Source organism: Meriones unguiculatus, chromosome 4 (assembly GCF_030254825.1).
Source record: "Meriones unguiculatus strain TT.TT164.6M chromosome 4, Bangor_MerUng_6.1, whole genome shotgun sequence".
NCBI classification, from domain to species: domain Eukaryota; kingdom Metazoa; phylum Chordata; class Mammalia; order Rodentia; family Muridae; genus Meriones; species Meriones unguiculatus.
In genome coordinates, this window is record NC_083352.1 from 77,549,966 (window position 1) to 77,566,638 (window position 16,673).

Genomic DNA, 16,673 nt, shown 5'->3' on the forward strand with positions numbered 1-16,673 from the left:
TCTATCTGGAAGGTAGCTCCTATTCTGTACAGACTTTGCAGGGGAAGGGATGCTGCCATCTAGCACCTGCCTAGAATCCCCCAGTGAGGGGTTGGGGTGTGGCTCAGTGGAAGAGCACCTGCCTAGAATCCCCCAGTGAGGGGCTGGGGTGTGGCTCAGTGGAAGAGCACCTGCCTAGAATCCGCCAGTGGGGGCTGGGGTGTGGCTCAGTGGCAGAGTGGTAGCATGTGCAAAATCTTGGTTTCAATTCCCAGTACTGCAAATTAAAACATGATTTTATAAAACCATACAAACGAATAAACAAAAGAAAATCCATAGCCTAGGGGCCCACAGCAGACATTTTGATTTTGCTTTAGAACTGATCATGCTCTTCTCAGCTACATACATCCAAACTAGAGGTCTCTTTGGGCTCTGTCTTAGTTCATCCCCTGTTCCCTGGTGAGTTGGATGCTTGCAGAGAAATCACCAGCACATCCGAATGTGATCCTGCACTTAAGGCAGATTGTGGTCCCCAAAGCTGACCTGTACATCTGCGCTGGGAGGCCTGCAGAAGCCCCACAAGGCTGAGTTCAGATCCTCTTTCCATCTGCAGGAGCTGTGCCTGGTGGGCCCGGAGTTAGGGTCCCAGGTGCTGGAATCCCAGGTGTTGGGGTCCCAGGTGTTGGTGGTATTCCAGGTGTTGGGGGCATCCCAGGTGTTGGGGGCATCCCAGGTGTTGGAGGCCCTGGTATCGGAGTTCCAGGCATTGCGGGTGGACCAGGTGAGTTGGGCTTTGCGTGCGTGTGTGTGTGTGTGTGTGTGTGTGTGTATGTGTAAGCAATAGAGACTATTGCCAAGACTTTGGGTGCTCCCTAAAACCTCATTCATGTGTATATGCTCTTGGCCAAACCTAATGCCCTCCCTTTTTTCCACCCTTTATCCCGGGTTTCACCCCTAACACTAGATAAGAGAGAAAGAAGGAGAGAGGAGAGAGATCCCTGAATCTAATTTTCTTCCCAGCCATCCCTCCCAGTCCTCAGACCAGCCTTCAAACATTTCTCTCGAAAGCTTCTCCCTCAGTTCCCCAGCAGTTCCTTCCCCATTCTTCCCGATTCTAGCAGCTCCGAACTACAGCGACTGTTTTAGCAGTCTGCTCAGCTGAGCTTCTGCTGGCTCAGCTGGCTCCTAACCGTCTCTTCTGCCCCAGCTGCCTTCCCTTCTCTACTCTATCTCCCTTTCTTAGCCTCTTCAGGCTTTTCTTACAGCCTCTCCTTGTTCCCAGAAATCCAAGAAGCAATCAACACTGAAGGTCATAGGGTCAAGCAGTTCTAATGACTAAGAATTATTTTTTCATCTTTTTGAGACAGGGTTTCTCTGTGTAGCCTTGGCTGTCCTGGACTCACTTTGTAGACCAGGCTGGCCTCGAACTCACAGAGATCGCCTGCATCTGCCTCCTTGAGTGCTGGGATTACAGGCATGTGCCACCGAGAAGGCTTGGCTAAGAATTCTCGAAGGGCCAGTTGATCAGCAACCGCAGATCCTTGAAAGGGCCAGGCACACAGAGAAACCACACTCCATCCACCCCTTAGCCCAGCGGGCACTCAGTAAATGGTAGATGGATGGGTAGGTGTGTAGACTAGTAAATGTCAAGACACAGAGGTAGGATAAGCAGTTAAGCTGATAAATGAAGGGTAAACAGAGCTGAATAGATGGAAGAACGGGTGCATCCACAGGCAGATAGATGGTGGGAGGGGCTAAGAGTAGTTGGGAAGATGAATCAGTGAATGAAAAAAACAGATGGACATGCAGGTAGGAAGTGCATCAGTGGTGAGAAGGATGCATGCATGCATGCATGGGTTCATGGATACATGAACAAGTGGGTAGCGAAAGTGATGGATAGACAGATAAGCAGGCTGAGAGACAAGCTGATGGATAGATGGGCAGGTGGGTGGGTAAGCTTTTGCTAGACGGTCATGGGGTGGGTGAGCTGGTGAACAGATGGGCAGGTGAGTGGGTAAGCTGATGACCGGTGGGTGGATGACTAAATGATTGACAGATGGGTTTCTATCCATTCATTCCTCCACTCCTCCACCTCTCCATACACCCATGCATACATTCATTCATCCACTTACCTATCTGTCCACCAATCTACAAATGGACAGAGAGCTAATGAGTGGGTGGGTAGACTGAGCTCTAATGCCAGACAGCAAATGGATGGCGAGAGAGACAGGATGGAGGATGAATGGATGGATGAACAAATATCACAGCTCTATGGGTAATTTTTAAAAAAAGGAACAGACAGGGAGACAGAGGGGTGTACACTGGCCATCTTTCCTCCGTTCTCTCCTGAGCATTTTGTACCCTTGATTTCTCCAGGGGCTGTGTCACCAGCTGCAGCTGCTAAAGCAGCGGCCAAAGCTGCCAAATACGGTGAGTGCCCTGACCACCCTCTTCTGGCTTCCACTTGCCAGCATGGAAAGCCCTTCACCCTAATGCTCAAGGGAGAGTGACTCGCCCAGGGAGAGCCCAGGCAGAGCTTCTTGGACCACCGGATCCCCGGATAGTGTCTCTCCAAGTGTGTCCCGCCATGAAGCCATGTTGCTGAGTGGTGGGACCATCCAAGGATGGCAGCCCAGTCTAGAGAGTATCCCTACTCGAAGGACAGAAATCCGGTTAGAGTAAGCACACTCACTTCTCTATAACAAGAGGATGCTCCCCCCAAATACCCGGAAAGAAAACCAGGGAAGACTCAAGTTTCATAGAGGAGACTAGTCAAGGACCCTAGGAATCCCAGTTTCCCATCCTCAAGGACCAACATCCTTCTCCTAGCCAATGAGTTTGCTCAGCTCACCGGAGTCTCTCTTCACTGGATTCTCTCTCCTCCACAGGAGCCAGAGGTGGAGTTGGCATTCCAACATATGGCGTTGGTGCTGGGGGCTTTCCTGGCTATGGAGTTGGGGCTGGAGCTGGACTTGGAGCCGGACTTGGAGCTGGACTCGGAGGTATCCTTCCCTGGGAGCTTTGGTTCCATTTCTGGGAAGCTGGGGATGAAGAAGTGGGGGTTTCAAGTCATGAAGGGAGTTGGAGAGTGGATGTGGGCTTTAGTGCAGCAGGGAAGAGAGAAGCAATCTTTGTAGCATTTAGGAGCAGGGAAAGCTGTGATCCTTGCTCAGCAGCAATCCAGCAAAAGACCACCCATCCATCCATTTCTCCATCTATCTATTGATCCATCCATTAATATACTGTCCATACATCTATCCAACCATCTATCAATCTATTATCCATCCATTCTTTTATTTATCCACCCAACTACCCATTAATCTATTGCCTAATTATCCATTTATCCATTCACCTCGACACCTCATTTATCCAGACATCCATGTATCATCCATCTCCTATCCATCTACATATCTACCCATAGATAGATAGATAGATAGATAGATAGATAGATAGATAGATAAATAGATGCATACATCTATCTAGCCATCTGTGTATCCATCTGTTTATCTATCCATCTGTATATCCATCCATTTACCTATCTGTCCATCACCCAACTTTCCCACTCCTTCACCCATCTTTCTAACCACTTACCTACCCCTCTGTCTGCCTGACCCCCGTCTCCACCTTCCATTCTATTGACTCTTCTATCCCTGTACCCACCTGTGCTTCTCTTCTTCTTGCAGGTGCAAGCCAAGCGGCGGCGGCTGCCGCTGCCAAAGCTGCCAAATATGGTGAGTGACTTTGCCCTGTCTAATGTCCGTCTCTCTGTGGAGCCTATACTCTGAGCAAGGGCAGAGCAGCCTCACACTGGGCTTCCAGGGGAAAGATGCAAATCCACAGTCCCCATCCGTCTTCTAAGCCTCCTCAACTCTTCCACCATTTCCACTTGCTGTTAAGATTATTGGTACCTCTTTACCAGCTCACTCCAAAAGAGTGAGCTGAAGATGCTTGACAATCCTGTGTCCCGCCTCCCCCTCCTCTTATCCATACACACATACATATATACATGTAGGTGAGTGAGTGGTGGAAGAGAAACGGATGGATGGATGAGGTGAGCACTTCGGTTCATTCTCTCTTCCAGGTGCTGGAGGAGCTGGGGCCCTGGGAGGCCTTGTGCCAGGTGCAGTGCCAGGTGCAGTGCCAGGAGCAATACCAGGTGTGCCAGGCACAGGTGGAGTGCCAGGTGAGCTGTGTTCCCATGCTGAGATGGGTTTGCATTGTCTCATACAAGAGGCTCGGGGCTTGGCATTTCACAGAGAGGAAAACTGACCCCAGAGCCGAGTGGGGGAAGTCGGGACAGTTTTCCCTAAGGTAGAAAGTGGGGAGGAGCCTCTGTAGGAACCTGGTTGCTGACCCTGGAAAGCCTCTCCCTGGCAAGGGAGACACCACAGCCATGATCTGTGTGTGTGGGAGACAGCCATGATCTGCCTTTTACTCTGGGACATTTCTAGCTCCTTACCAACAGAAGACTCAGGTGTCACGGCCTTTCTCATCCACCAAGCAGAGATCAAAGGGAGATGATTAAAAGACCATGGCATTCAAAGACAGCCTTCTTAGTTGTTGCTTTTCCAATTTCTCTTCTGCATAATCCCCCACCCCCCAGGATAAAACTGCCCTCCTGTATGCTTTTCAGAAAGGAGCTAGGGCTGGAAGTGTGGCTGAGTGGTAGAGTGCTCGCTGGACATACAAAAGAGTCTGGATTCATTCCTGGTATTGCAAAGAAAGAAGGGGGCTCTCAGTGGGGAAAGGCACTTGCAGCCAAGCCCACAACCTGAGTTTGAATCCTGAAACCCCACATGTTGGAATGACAGAGATAACTCCCACAAGTTATCTTCTGGCACCTGTATGTGTGCTGGGGGACATGCGAGCATGCATGCATGCACACAGAAAAACAAATAAATGTGAGTTTTAAAAAGAGAAAGAGAGGAGCTGGAGAGATGGCTCAGAGGTTAAGAGCACTGTCTGTTCTTCCAGAGGTCCTGAGTTCGATTCCCAGCATCCACATGGTGGTTCACAACCATCTATACTGGAATCTGATGCCCTCTTCTGTCATGCAAATGATCTACAGATAGAGCACACTTATATGCAAAATAAGTAAATAAAAAATTTTAAAAAAAGAGAGAAAGAGAGAGGTGCTTGGGAGATGGTGCAGAGAGATGAGCATCTGCATTGCAACAAGTTTAAGGAGCCGAGGCTGAACCCCCAGAACCCACATAAAGCTAGTGAACATGGCAGCCAGCCTGTTCTCTTGGGATACAAGAGGTACATCCAGGAAATACCCAGAATAAGCTAACTATCTAGAAAAGCTAAAACAGCAAGGTCTGGGTTCAAGGAGAGACCCTGCTTCAAAATACAATGTGGAACCAGAAAGAAGATAAGGATGTGTAATTCCTGTACTCATGTATAGAAAAGAAAAAATAAAAATAAAAAACCTCTCAGAAATCAAATTTCCAAAACAGATATGTATATTCAATACTTAGTTAAATCCTCAACAAAACATGTGTGACTATATATAAATGTGTTTAAAGAAAAAAAAAAAAAAAAGCCAGGCAGTGGTGGGCGTACCTTTAATCCTAGCACTCTGGAGGCAGAGGTAGGCAGATCTCTGAGTTTGAGGCCGACCTGGTCTACAGAGAGAGTTCTAGGACAGAGAAACCCTGTTTTGATGAAGAAGAAAAAAAGATGAGGAAGGGCTCATTTTCTATGATAGCTTGGGATACGGATGCTACTAGAATTTTCTTTTTTTTTTTTTTTTAACTTAAGAGCATTCTAAGTAAATGCTGAAATCCCATGGATTCAGAGCTGCCTCTCAGCTCTTTGCTGGAGTCCAAGGAAAGCAGGTCCGTGTCCTGGTGCCCTGCATGGGGCGTCAGCAACACTATGCCTGGAGCCCAGGCCACCCACCTCAGCACCCCTCCCTGTCTCCAGGGTGGGATATGCTTGGGCAGACTCTGGAAGTGGTGAGTAAGAACAAGGAGGAGTATTGAGGGTCACCTGTGATCTCTTTATCTAAATAGGAGCAGGTACCCCTGCCGCCGCCGCCGCCGCCAAAGCAGCTGCCAAAGCAGCCCAGTATGGTAAGCTATCCCCATCTGTACCTGACCGTTGACCCCAGACCATAGCCTTCTCACATCTGCTTCTGGGGAGCTAAGGGCGACCTTGAACTCCTGTTCCTCCTGCCTCCACTTCTCACCTCCCGGGATTTCAGGCATGCAACACCATGCTTTGTTCTGCAGGGCTGGGGGGATAGAACCCAGGACTTCCTGTGTGCTAGGTGAGCGCTCTACATCTAAGCCACATCCCTGAATAGGATGTTCTCATAGATTTTAGCTCGCTTGCTCCCCCTTAGCAGTGTGGGTCTGACAACCCCTCCATGTCCTTGCCCCATTCTGCTTCCGAAAGCTCCTGGTTCCCCAAGTCCAACTAGGGCTGGTCCTCTTCTGAATCTCAAGATAGAGTCCAGCCTAATCCCCCGAGAGGTGCTGCATTCCTCTTGCCTCCTCTTGGTAGATGTCAGGGTCACCCTCAGTAGCCCCGGGAATGTATACATTTCCTAAATATGATTAACCCCAAATATGCTTAATGGTGGACGCTCCACTTATAGGAGCTCAGCTAGGGTCCAGTCATAGGCTGGGGGGTTGGTGAGACTTGGCCTTAACGGATTTGAAAGCTGATGGTACTGACTTGTGATCTCAGCTACTCAAGGAGCTAAGGCAAGGGCATTGGAAGTTCAAGGTCAGCCTGGGAAATTTAGTGAGACCAAAGAAAATGATGATGATGATGATGATGATGATGATGATGATGATGATGATGAAAAATCTGGAACTGATTCACCAACAGCAGTGGAACTTCCTGCCTAGAATCCCCCAGTAAAGGGCTGGGAATGTAGATCAGTGTTAGAACACTTGGCTAGCCTGTTCAAGGTCTCCCATTTATTCTCTAGTAGTGAAAAAGAAAAAAGTAAAAGACAACAAAAACCAAAACTGCTTGTACTCCATCATCCTCAAGTAAGCCTCCAATGTCTCCCTGTTCCTCAAAAGGTTACAACTAATAAATTTACATCTGACTCATTACATAGTAACAAAGAGATGCCCAGGAAGGGACAATATCTGCCCCAAGATCAAACAGCAAGTATCTGCGGGGCTAAGAAGAGAACCCACAGCTCCTGACTTGTAGCTGGGGCCTCTTTTCATCAGCTCCTACCCTCTTTTGGGGCCTTGATTATAGATAAGCTATTCCTTCTCTTATAGGTTTGGTCCCTGGTGTTGGTGGGGTTCCCGGTGGAGTTGGCCCTGGTGGCGTTACTGGTATTGGAGCTGGTCCTGGTACTGGCATTGTACCTGGTGGTATTGGAGGTGAGTTACTGTGGATGAGTGGGTCTGGGGGTTCCCTGGAGCCTCCATGGATGCCATCTTGAAGGTCCTTCCTCTCTCTTCAGGAGCAGGGACGCCAGCTGCGGCCAAATCTGCTGCTAAGGCAGCCGCCAAAGCCCAGTACAGTGAGTGCCCCGTGACCCTTCTTCTCCTTCCCCCACCTACCTGGCCAGGACACACAGCCCCAGCCCAGCGACAGGAAGCAGCCTCTCAGATCTTACCATCTGTAGGTCCCCGTGGCTCCTAGCACAGGGCTCAGAAGTACACATCCAGCAAGAGGGAGACCTGGCTTCAAGTCTACATTCCCAAGATAGCTGAGTGACTTCCAGACTTCCTTTAGCTTCTGCATCAAGTGTGGGAGTCATGGCAAGACTGCACACAGAAAGTGTGAATTTAAGAGGGTGAGGGTGAGGATGTGGCTCTGGCGGTAGAGCGCTTGCGTAGCATGACGAAGCCCTGGCTTCCATCCCTAGCACTGCATAAACCAGGCATGGTGGCACATGCCTGTTAACCCCTCCCAGCACCTATGAGATAGAGGCAATAGGACCAGAAATTCAAGAGCACCTTTAGTTCAAGTCCAACCTGGGCTACATGAGAGGAAATTAAATAGATTCCTCCAAAAACTGGGTGGTAGTACATGCCTCTAATCCCCAGCACTCAGGAAGCAGAGGCAGGCAGATCTCTGTAAGTTCAATGCCAGCCTGGTCTATATATAGTTCCAGGCCAGCCAAGGCAACATAATGAGACCCTGTCTCAAAAACAAGGACTCTGGGGTGAGTCAACAGATGAGGATGAAGCGGGGGGGGGGGGGTATTTGCTGCTCTCTTGGGAGCCCCTTTCTGTGGGGCCTGGCTCAGCTCCTAAGGTAGGGCACCTCCACAGGGACAACATGCCCTCTAGTTCTAAGTATTTACTACTTTCCTCTCTGCAGGGGCTGCTGCCGGGCTTGGGGCCGGTGTCCCCGGATTTGGAGTTGGGGCCGGTGTCCCCGGATTTGGGGCTGGTGCTGGTGTCCCCGGATTTGGGGCTGGTGCTGGTGTCCCAGGATTTGGGGCTGGAGCAGGTAAGGAGAATTCTAGAAACTGGATAGAAAGTGTCCTCGTGATCAGAAAGCGAGAAGCCAGCTCCTCCCAGGATCCCTATCTAGCATCCGTTAGATTTCTCTAAGCAGGCAAAAGCAAATGGGCACCAGGTAGGATGGTACAGGCCTGTCATCTCAGCACTCAGGACACTGAGAAATGACACAAGTTCAAGGCCAGCCTTCCCTGTAGAGAGGCTTCAAGGCTGGCCTGTATAACTTTGTGAAATGCTATCTTATAGGTAGGTAGATAGATAGATAGATAGATAGATAGATAGATAGATAGATAGATAGATAAAGACAAATAGATAAACACAACAGGAACTAGTTCTGTAGCTCCATGGTTAGAGTGCCTACCTTCAATCCCCCTGTGAGGGGCTGAGGGTGTGGCTCAGTGAGAGAGTACCTGCCTACAATCCCCCTGTAAGGAGCTGAGGGTGTGGCTCAGTGAGAGAGTACCTGCCTAGAATTCCCCAGTAAGGGGCTGGAGTGTGGCTCAGTGAGAGAGCACCTGCCTAGAATACCCCAGTGAGGGGCTGGGGTGTGGCTCAGTGGTAGAGCACCTGCCTAGAATACCCTAGTGAGGGGCTGAGGTGTGGCTCAGTGGTAGAACATCTGCCAAGATCCCCCTGTGAGGGCTGGATGTGTAGCTCAGTGATGGAGCACCTGCCTAGCATGGCTGAAGTACTGGGTTCCATTTCCAGTACCAAGTAGAACAGGAACAAATCAGCTAATAGGTGAGGGGGAGGCTGGCCAAACACATAACTCCAGGATGTGATAATTTAGAGGGAGATGTAACAAGGCCTCAGACTGATCAAAAGAACCCACCCAACCCCACAGAAAGGAAGGCAGAAGTCTCTCCCTCCAGGCCAGTCCATTACCATTCCAAAGTGTCCTATGACCCTTAAGGAGGCCACGAGGAAGCCCAGCTCTTCATCATGTGGCTGCTGAGCCTTAGTGTGTGCCCAGCCTCAGGCAGGCTACACTGGGCCCGAGGTTGTAGGGACGGATGGAATGAAGCACAGGTTGGCCCTGAAGGATTTCTAGATAAGCAATGTCAGGATTAAATACTAGAACCCTGTATCTGCAAGGAGGACCTCCTGACTGGTCTGCCACCAGCCATTTTTTTTAAAGCTTCTGGGCTTTTAAAAAAAATGATCTAGGTGGAGGTAGCCAGGGTGGGCTTCCTGAAGGAGGCAGCAGAATCATGGGTACAGAGCTCAGCAGCCGATCTGTCTTTCCCTTTTTCCACAGTACCTGGAGCCCTGGCTGCATCAAAAGCTGCTAAATATGGTGAGTGCGGCACGCCGGCTGGTCCCCCTGTCACCCCACCAGCCTTGACAGTATAGGGCTGAGCCCTTGTTCTGAGGGACATCTGGATGACAGCTGTAGATAGACCTCACACCTGCCTATTCGCCCCTGTGCCAGTCAAAAACACCTGCTGCGCCTGGCACAGTGGCGCACACCTATTACTCCAGTTCCTGGAAAGTGCAGGCAGGAGGTCACCCCTGGCTGCATGGAGAGTTCAAAGCCAGCCTGGGATGTAGGATACACGGGGGCACCCACAACAACTGTACTGCCAAGCTCCACTCTGACCCTGGCAGTTCCCTTGGTGCCAAGGGAATGTTCCCGGTGTTGGTCCTGAGAGGCTGAGCAGCCTTAGCTTCGCTCTGCCCGTTGGCTGACGAGCTGGGGAGCTGGGGATATGCCTTGTGTAGGCATCCCCTCCTCCCTCCTTTCCTGTCAGCCTGACTTTGCCCAGCACCTGCCAGCCTGGAGGAAGACGTGGCAGAGCTGCCTGCCTTGCCACTTGGCACTCCAGCCAGACCTACACTGTCTGTGACCCCCACATTCCTGGCCTCCTGAAGAGCTAGGCGGGAGGGGGGCCTCTGCCAGGGATGCGCCAACTGGCTACAGTTTGTCTTCTTGAGGCCAGTTTCCACCTCGGAAAATCCCATTCCTCAGCTCCACACACACACACACACACAGCGTCCTCTCAGGTTCCCTGCTGGCTGCTCTTGGCCCTGCTCGACAGACATTGCCAGGGAAGCACACAGAGGGACTCCCTGGAAGAGCAGCCACTGGGTCACTTCCTGTCTGAACACAGCACTCTGTTTAACCCCTCCTCTGCCTCAAACTTCTCATCAGCAAAACTGGTGTGACTGCCGGCCATGGCGGATCACCCTGGTGAGGCCAGCATTTTGAAGGCTGAGGCAGGAGAATCTCAAGTACAAAGGCAGCAAGGCCTAAAAACTGAGAGCCCGTCTCAGAAAAACCAACAAACAGATAAGCACCTGCCTAGAATGCTCTAGCATAGGGCTTGCAAGCATGGCTCAGCGGGAGAGGGCTTACCTAGACTCCTCCCGTGAGGGCCTGGGGTGTGCTTCAGTGGTAGAGGGCTTGCTAGAATCCCGCTGGCCTAGGTTGCATTCCTGCCTTATGCCCCTAGGGCATGAGCACATCTTTCAGAAACAGGAAACTGAAGGCAAGCATGTTGGCACAGGCCTGTCATCCAGCAGTCAGGAAGCTGAAATGGGACTAACAAGATCATGAGTTCAAGGCCAGTCTTAGCAACTTAGTGAGACTGTCTCACTAGGTAAAAAAAGAAAAAGAAAAGAATAAAGTAGCCGGGCAGTAGTGGCACACGCCTTTAATCCCAGAGTTCAGGGTGCAGAGGCAGGCGGATCTATAAATTCCCGAGCAAGCTCCAGGACAGCCAGGGCTACACAGAGACACCCTGTCTTGGAAAACCAAAATTTTTAAAAAGCCAAAAGAAAAAAGCTTGAGGCATCGTAGCAGATACCTATAAACCTTAGTACTTGGGAGGTGGAAGCAGGAGGATCAAGAGTTCAAAGTTATCCTCAGCTACGCAGAAAGCCCAAAGCATACCTGAGCTATAAGTGATCTGGTCTTAAAACAACAAACAAAAACATGAGCACTGTCCCTTGGTCCTGTCTCCCCAGGAGCAGCAGGAGCTGGTGGCCTTGGTGGCCTTGGAGGGCCTGGAGGTCTGGGTGGGGCTGGTGTTCCAGGAGGAGTAGCAGGTATGTTTTTGCTGTCCCAACAATGAGCTGGCTGAGGGTGGAGACTGGGCCCCCAATCAGTCCCTTTGTGAGTCCCTCCTGTTCCCAGGAGCTGCACCTGCTGCTGCCGCTGCCAAAGCTGCTGCCAAGGCTGCCCAGTATGGTAAGCTACAAGTCAACCTCCCTGGCCGATTCCTGAGCCCCTGGGCCCAGCCATTTCCTAGCCATTGGGTACCTCAGGAGTGACCTGGGAGTTCAGGAGCCCTCACCAACAGGCTCTAATTATAATCCCCTGAGCAGTGTGTGTAATGCCTGGGTCTCCCCTCAGGCCTTGGTGGACCCGGCGGACTGGGAGCCGGCGGACTGGGGGCTGGCGGACTGGGGGCCGGTGGACTGGGGGCCGGCGGGGCCATCCCTGGCGCTGCAGGCCTTGGAGGTAAGGAGTGAGTGAGTGAGGTATGTAAGAGGGAGAAAGAGACATCCTGAAGCCAGGTATGATGGCAAACACCTGTCATCACAGCATGCAGGAGGCTAAGGCATGAAGTTCATGGGTTGGAGGCTAACCTAGATAACACAGTGAGTTCAAGGTCAGCCTAGGCTATATTAGACCCTGTCTGAAAGCAAAAGGGTAGAAGCTTAAGCAGACAGGATCTGGGACTGCCCATTGACATAGGGGTACCAAGACCTATCTCCCCCGCTCTCTTCCAACCCACCAACTACTACAGGTGAGGGCTCATTAGCATAATGATGGTCAGACCCACTTCTCAGACAAGAAAACTCAAAGACTGGAGAAGAAATACTTCCCTAAAGTCTCTACCATCATGGTGGATGCGTGCTTCTCTCTCTCCTCTCTCTGCCATTGTTGTCTCCTTACCTAAACTAGCCTGTAAGCTGTGCTACCCAAAACTAGACATATACTAGCACCTTAATATAAAGTAATGGAGGTGTAGAAAGATGGCTCAGTGGTAGAGCATCTGCCTAGAATCCCCCAGTGAGGGGCTGTAAGCATTGCTAAATGGCAGAACACTTGCATAGCATGCATAAAACCCTGGATTCCATCTCTAGCAATGCACACACACACATACACACAAAGGCTATTAAAAAGATGGATGTGTGGAAAGGAGGGATGATAAAATGGTGGGACATGGGAGGACAAGTCAGGGGCAGATGCTGATGTATGGATCAGCTAAGAGAGCCAGAGCTGGGGGAAAGAGGTGCCTTTCCTGAGCCCTCCTGTGCTTCCTCTAGGTGTGTCCCCAGCTGCGGCTGCTAAAGCAGCCAAATATGGTGAGTTTCCCCCATGGCCTCCCCCTCCCCAGCACATCGCATACCCACATCATCATCACGCACCCTGCCCAGCAAGGGGTACCCCTGAAGATCTTGTCCAAAATGTCAGCAGCACCACACTCGTGTCTCCCCTGACACCCCTGTGTCCTCTCCTCAGGTGCTGCTGGCCTCGGAGGTGTCCTAGGAGCCAGGCCATTCCCAGGTGGAGGTATGGCCGCCCCTGGTGGTATTCTCAGATCTTCCTGGCTCTGGGGGACAGGCAACAGGGTTCTGGACCATATATTCACAGGAGGGCTCAAGGCTGGAGACAACTATGGGAGAGGGAGTGCCCTCCCTGTGGGTTGAGGATAGTGCTAAAGCTCAGAGAAAAAGCCACAAGGCACTACATATGAGATGGAGACAAGATTAATTTAGAAAGTGGCTTCAAGGCTGGGCAAATGGCTCAGTTAGTAAAGCATGCAAGCATGAAGACCTGAGTTCAATCCCCCGGCATGCATGTAAGACTTGCAGGCTGGAGAGAAGGTGACTAGGGAATCCCTGGGGCTTGCTGGCCCAGGTAGTTTTTTGCCAAAATGATGAACAAAAAGTTTATTGAGAGACTCTACCTCAAAATGAAAGGTAGAGCTTACACATATGCACACACACACACACACACACACACACACCACACCTTCAGTCAGTTAAGGCAATGGGACAGTGGAAAGCAGCTGGTTCCAGATGTCAAGGCCAGGTGACAAGAGCAGAACATGGCCTGTCACCATGCATCACCAACCCTACATCTCTCCTGCAGGAGTGGCAGCAAGACCTGGCTTTGGACTCTCTCCTATTTACCCAGGTATGCCCAAGTATCCTGCCCTGGGGCCCTGTTCTGGACTCTGCCGGACCCTTCCCTCTCCTCCACTCCATTTGCTCAGAAGAGCTGAGCTGATGCTGCAGCAGACCCCAAGGGGAATCCAGACCCCGGTGTAACATAAGCACCTTTATAAGGACAAAGGACACCACACCTGCGTGTCTAAAGCATCTTTCGAATTTCTCAGGGTCCCTGTGGGTCAAATAGCTTCCCTGCCATACTTCTCCTGAGGTAAACTGAGATTCAGAGACCAACATGCACTGTTCCAAGGTCACACAGTGAGCAGAGACAGTCAAGGACTCCTGCTACCCAAGCCCAGGACTTAACCCTTATATCACATGTCCTTCAATCAGGGAGGGCGTGGTGGGATCCCAGAACTGGCACCCTGACACCTCTTCTTCTTACTTCATAGGTGGTGGTGCTGGGGGCCTGGGAGTTGGTGGTGAGTCTGCAGTAAAGAAACATCCCATAAACTAGTGTTGTTGGTAGAAGGAATCTTAGCACTGGTGGAGTAGGATGGGGGTGGGGGCTGAAACAGGAGGATCAAAGTTTAAGACTACCCTAAGCTACCGAGAGAGCTCTAGACAACTTGGTCGACTTAGCAAAACTCTGTCTCAGGGTTTTTTAATGAACATTTTTAAAGGGCTGATGGTATAACTCAGTAGTAGGGCAATTACTTAGAATTCCCCAGTAAGTAGCATGAGTCAGTGGTAGGTCACCTGTCTAGAATCCCCCAGTCAGTGGCTGGGGGCGTTCATGGCTCAGCAGTAAATCTCTTCCTTATACTCCTCCAGTGATAGGTTTAAGGGCATGGCTCAGTGGTAAAGCAACTGCCTAGAATCCCCCCAGTGAGGGGCTGGGGTGTGGCTCAGTGGTAGAGCACCTGCCTAGAATCCCCCAGTGAGGGGCTGGGGTGTGGCTCAGTGGTAGAGCCCCTGCCTAGAATCCCCAGTGAGAAGATGGGAGTGTGGCTCAGTAGTAGAATTCTTGTCTAGAATACACTAGGTTCCATCCCCAGTACAACAGAGTTTGGCTCTGGGGAGAAGGGTGTGGCTAGACCAAAGGTAGGTGGGCTGACTGGCAGGGAGGTTTGGGGAGCCTACTAAAACAGGGCAGAGCTGGCACAAGGTAAGATGATGGTGGAGGTAGAGCAGCCCAGGATCCTCCTCGTCTCATCCTCTGCCGCCACCCCCCCCCCGACAGGAAAACCCCCAAAGCCCTATGGAGGAGCCCTGGGAGCCCTGGGATACCAAGGTAAGCAGAGACTCCTTCCTTAGGGAAGGAAGAAACTGGTCAGGGTGTAGGTGTACCAGGCCGGGAACGCACCTACGATGCAGACATTCAGAGCTGGGAGCAAGCATAGGACCCTCTATGCTCACCCTCAGTGAGGCTGGACATTCTTACCCATGTCCCTTGGCTGTTGCCCACCGTCACATCAAGAGAAGCCTGGGGGGGGGAGGGGGCAGGGGCGAGAAGCCTGGGACTTGAACAGTGACGAAGAATGAGTGGGAAGGTCTTCCAGGACAGACCACCAGGTGGTGCTAACAGGCCATATCTAGCAGAAATTGGATGAGGGCTACACCAGCTTGTGCTACCTTCCTGTCCCAGGCTATCTACCCCCAGGTTTGCTAAACGGGTCTTTCCAGAAAGCTAGAGGCCAGCCTGGACTCCATAAGGAGACAATGTCAACAACCCCACCACCATGCCAGGGGTTGGGAGGGAGAGACACAGAGAGAGAGCTGAGGATATAGCTCTGTTGACAGAACGCTTGCCCGGCATACACCAAGCCTTGGGTTGCATCCCCAGCACAGCATAAAACCACTCAAGGTGGTGCATGCTGAAATCTCAGGTCTTGGGAGGTTAGATCCACATAAGGACCAGGAGTTCAAGACCACCCACAGCTATGAACTGAGTTCATCAACAACTTGAGCTACATGAGATATTGTCTCAGAAAAGGAGGGGTGAAGGAAGGATGGAAGGAAGGAAGGAAGGACTGACTGACTAGCTTCTCTTAGAACCTCCAAGCCTGGGATGGAAACAAACAGAGCTTACAGAAACTTGAAGAGCAGCCTAGAGGAACCAAGCTGATCACAGCTGTTTATAAACCCTTCCAATGCAGGTGGGGGCTGCTTCGGGAAATCCTGTGGCCGGAAGAGAAAGTGATCTTCTGGGGACCCCTGACTAGCGACCTCATCAACGTTGGTGCTACTGCTTGGTGGAGAATGTAAACCTTCTATGACCACCCCCACTCTATCCCCCGACCCCCACCTGGGAGGGGACAACAGGCCAGTGGCCTTGGAAACCCACAGGACAAGGAACTCAGACGGCAGCGGCCACGTACCCCTAACCAGAAACTTCTCCCCTACATCAGAGACCAGGGCGGGTGTCCCATCTCTTCCCACCCAGGAGCTTCCCACACAGTCTCCATCTCCAAGGGAAATTGGTGCTACACGTTGGTGCTTCTTCTTCGTGGGGGAGGGAGGAGGGAAGGGAATCCCAGGATACCCCCCTTACCTGAAGCCCCTCTATTAAGGGGGACACCTTTGCCGGGCAGTCCCACCTCCCCCTGCCCACCAGGAGCCATCCTGGCTGCATCCTATTGGTACCCAAGTACCGGAAGCCTTGACGCTGGATTTGATGACATGATCCCTCTGTCTTTGGTCCCCTTGGCCCTGTCCCCTCTACCAATAGCTATTTCCCACACCTGGGACACCGTGGAGTCAGATGGCTGACCACACTGGGAATAGCCCCCTTGTTCTTGTGGAGGTCACCTGCCTACCTACCCATCCATTCATCAGTCCATGCATCCATCCGTCCTGACTGCCTCGTGTCACGACCTGGCTGGGCACACCTATCAACCCGGTTCACCTGTCATGGCAGCCTGTACCCTGTTTCTGCCCCTGCCACACACTCCTAACGCTGGCCTGGGGGCAGGGGTCGTGCGGGCCGGGCAGGACCATCCCCACATGCAGTACTGTATCCTGTCCCTTCCTGGAGCCACTCTACCGAGAGCATGCCCCGCCTCCCCACCTCTTTGTGTTTCGCTGTGATAGATCAATAAATATTTTATTTTTTGTCCTGGA

The 16,673-nt window shown here is 51.5% G+C and overlaps 1 protein-coding gene across 2 annotated transcripts in view; it reads left to right on the top strand.

Annotated features, from left to right (window-relative positions):
• Eln (elastin) overlaps positions 1-16,673 on the top strand; it is a 43,242-nt gene extending 26,569 nt beyond the window's left edge. For both annotated transcript variants that reach the window (XM_021646676.2, XM_021646677.2), the window contains exons 19-37: positions 593-760; positions 2,356-2,409; positions 2,868-2,981; positions 3,663-3,710; positions 4,061-4,162; positions 5,997-6,056; positions 7,230-7,334; positions 7,418-7,477; positions 8,284-8,415; positions 9,685-9,723; positions 11,394-11,474; positions 11,563-11,616; positions 11,782-11,889; positions 12,702-12,740; positions 12,898-12,948; positions 13,531-13,575; positions 14,003-14,032; positions 14,794-14,844; positions 15,710-16,673. In XM_021646676.2, coding sequence (XP_021502351.2) covers positions 593-760; positions 2,356-2,409; positions 2,868-2,981; positions 3,663-3,710; positions 4,061-4,162; positions 5,997-6,056; positions 7,230-7,334; positions 7,418-7,477; positions 8,284-8,415; positions 9,685-9,723; positions 11,394-11,474; positions 11,563-11,616; positions 11,782-11,889; positions 12,702-12,740; positions 12,898-12,948; positions 13,531-13,575; positions 14,003-14,032; positions 14,794-14,844; positions 15,710-15,753 — 1,385 coding nt within the window. In that variant the 3' untranslated portion in view covers positions 15,754-16,673. The remainder of the gene's footprint in view (positions 1-592; positions 761-2,355; positions 2,410-2,867; positions 2,982-3,662; positions 3,711-4,060; positions 4,163-5,996; positions 6,057-7,229; positions 7,335-7,417; positions 7,478-8,283; positions 8,416-9,684; positions 9,724-11,393; positions 11,475-11,562; positions 11,617-11,781; positions 11,890-12,701; positions 12,741-12,897; positions 12,949-13,530; positions 13,576-14,002; positions 14,033-14,793; positions 14,845-15,709) is intronic.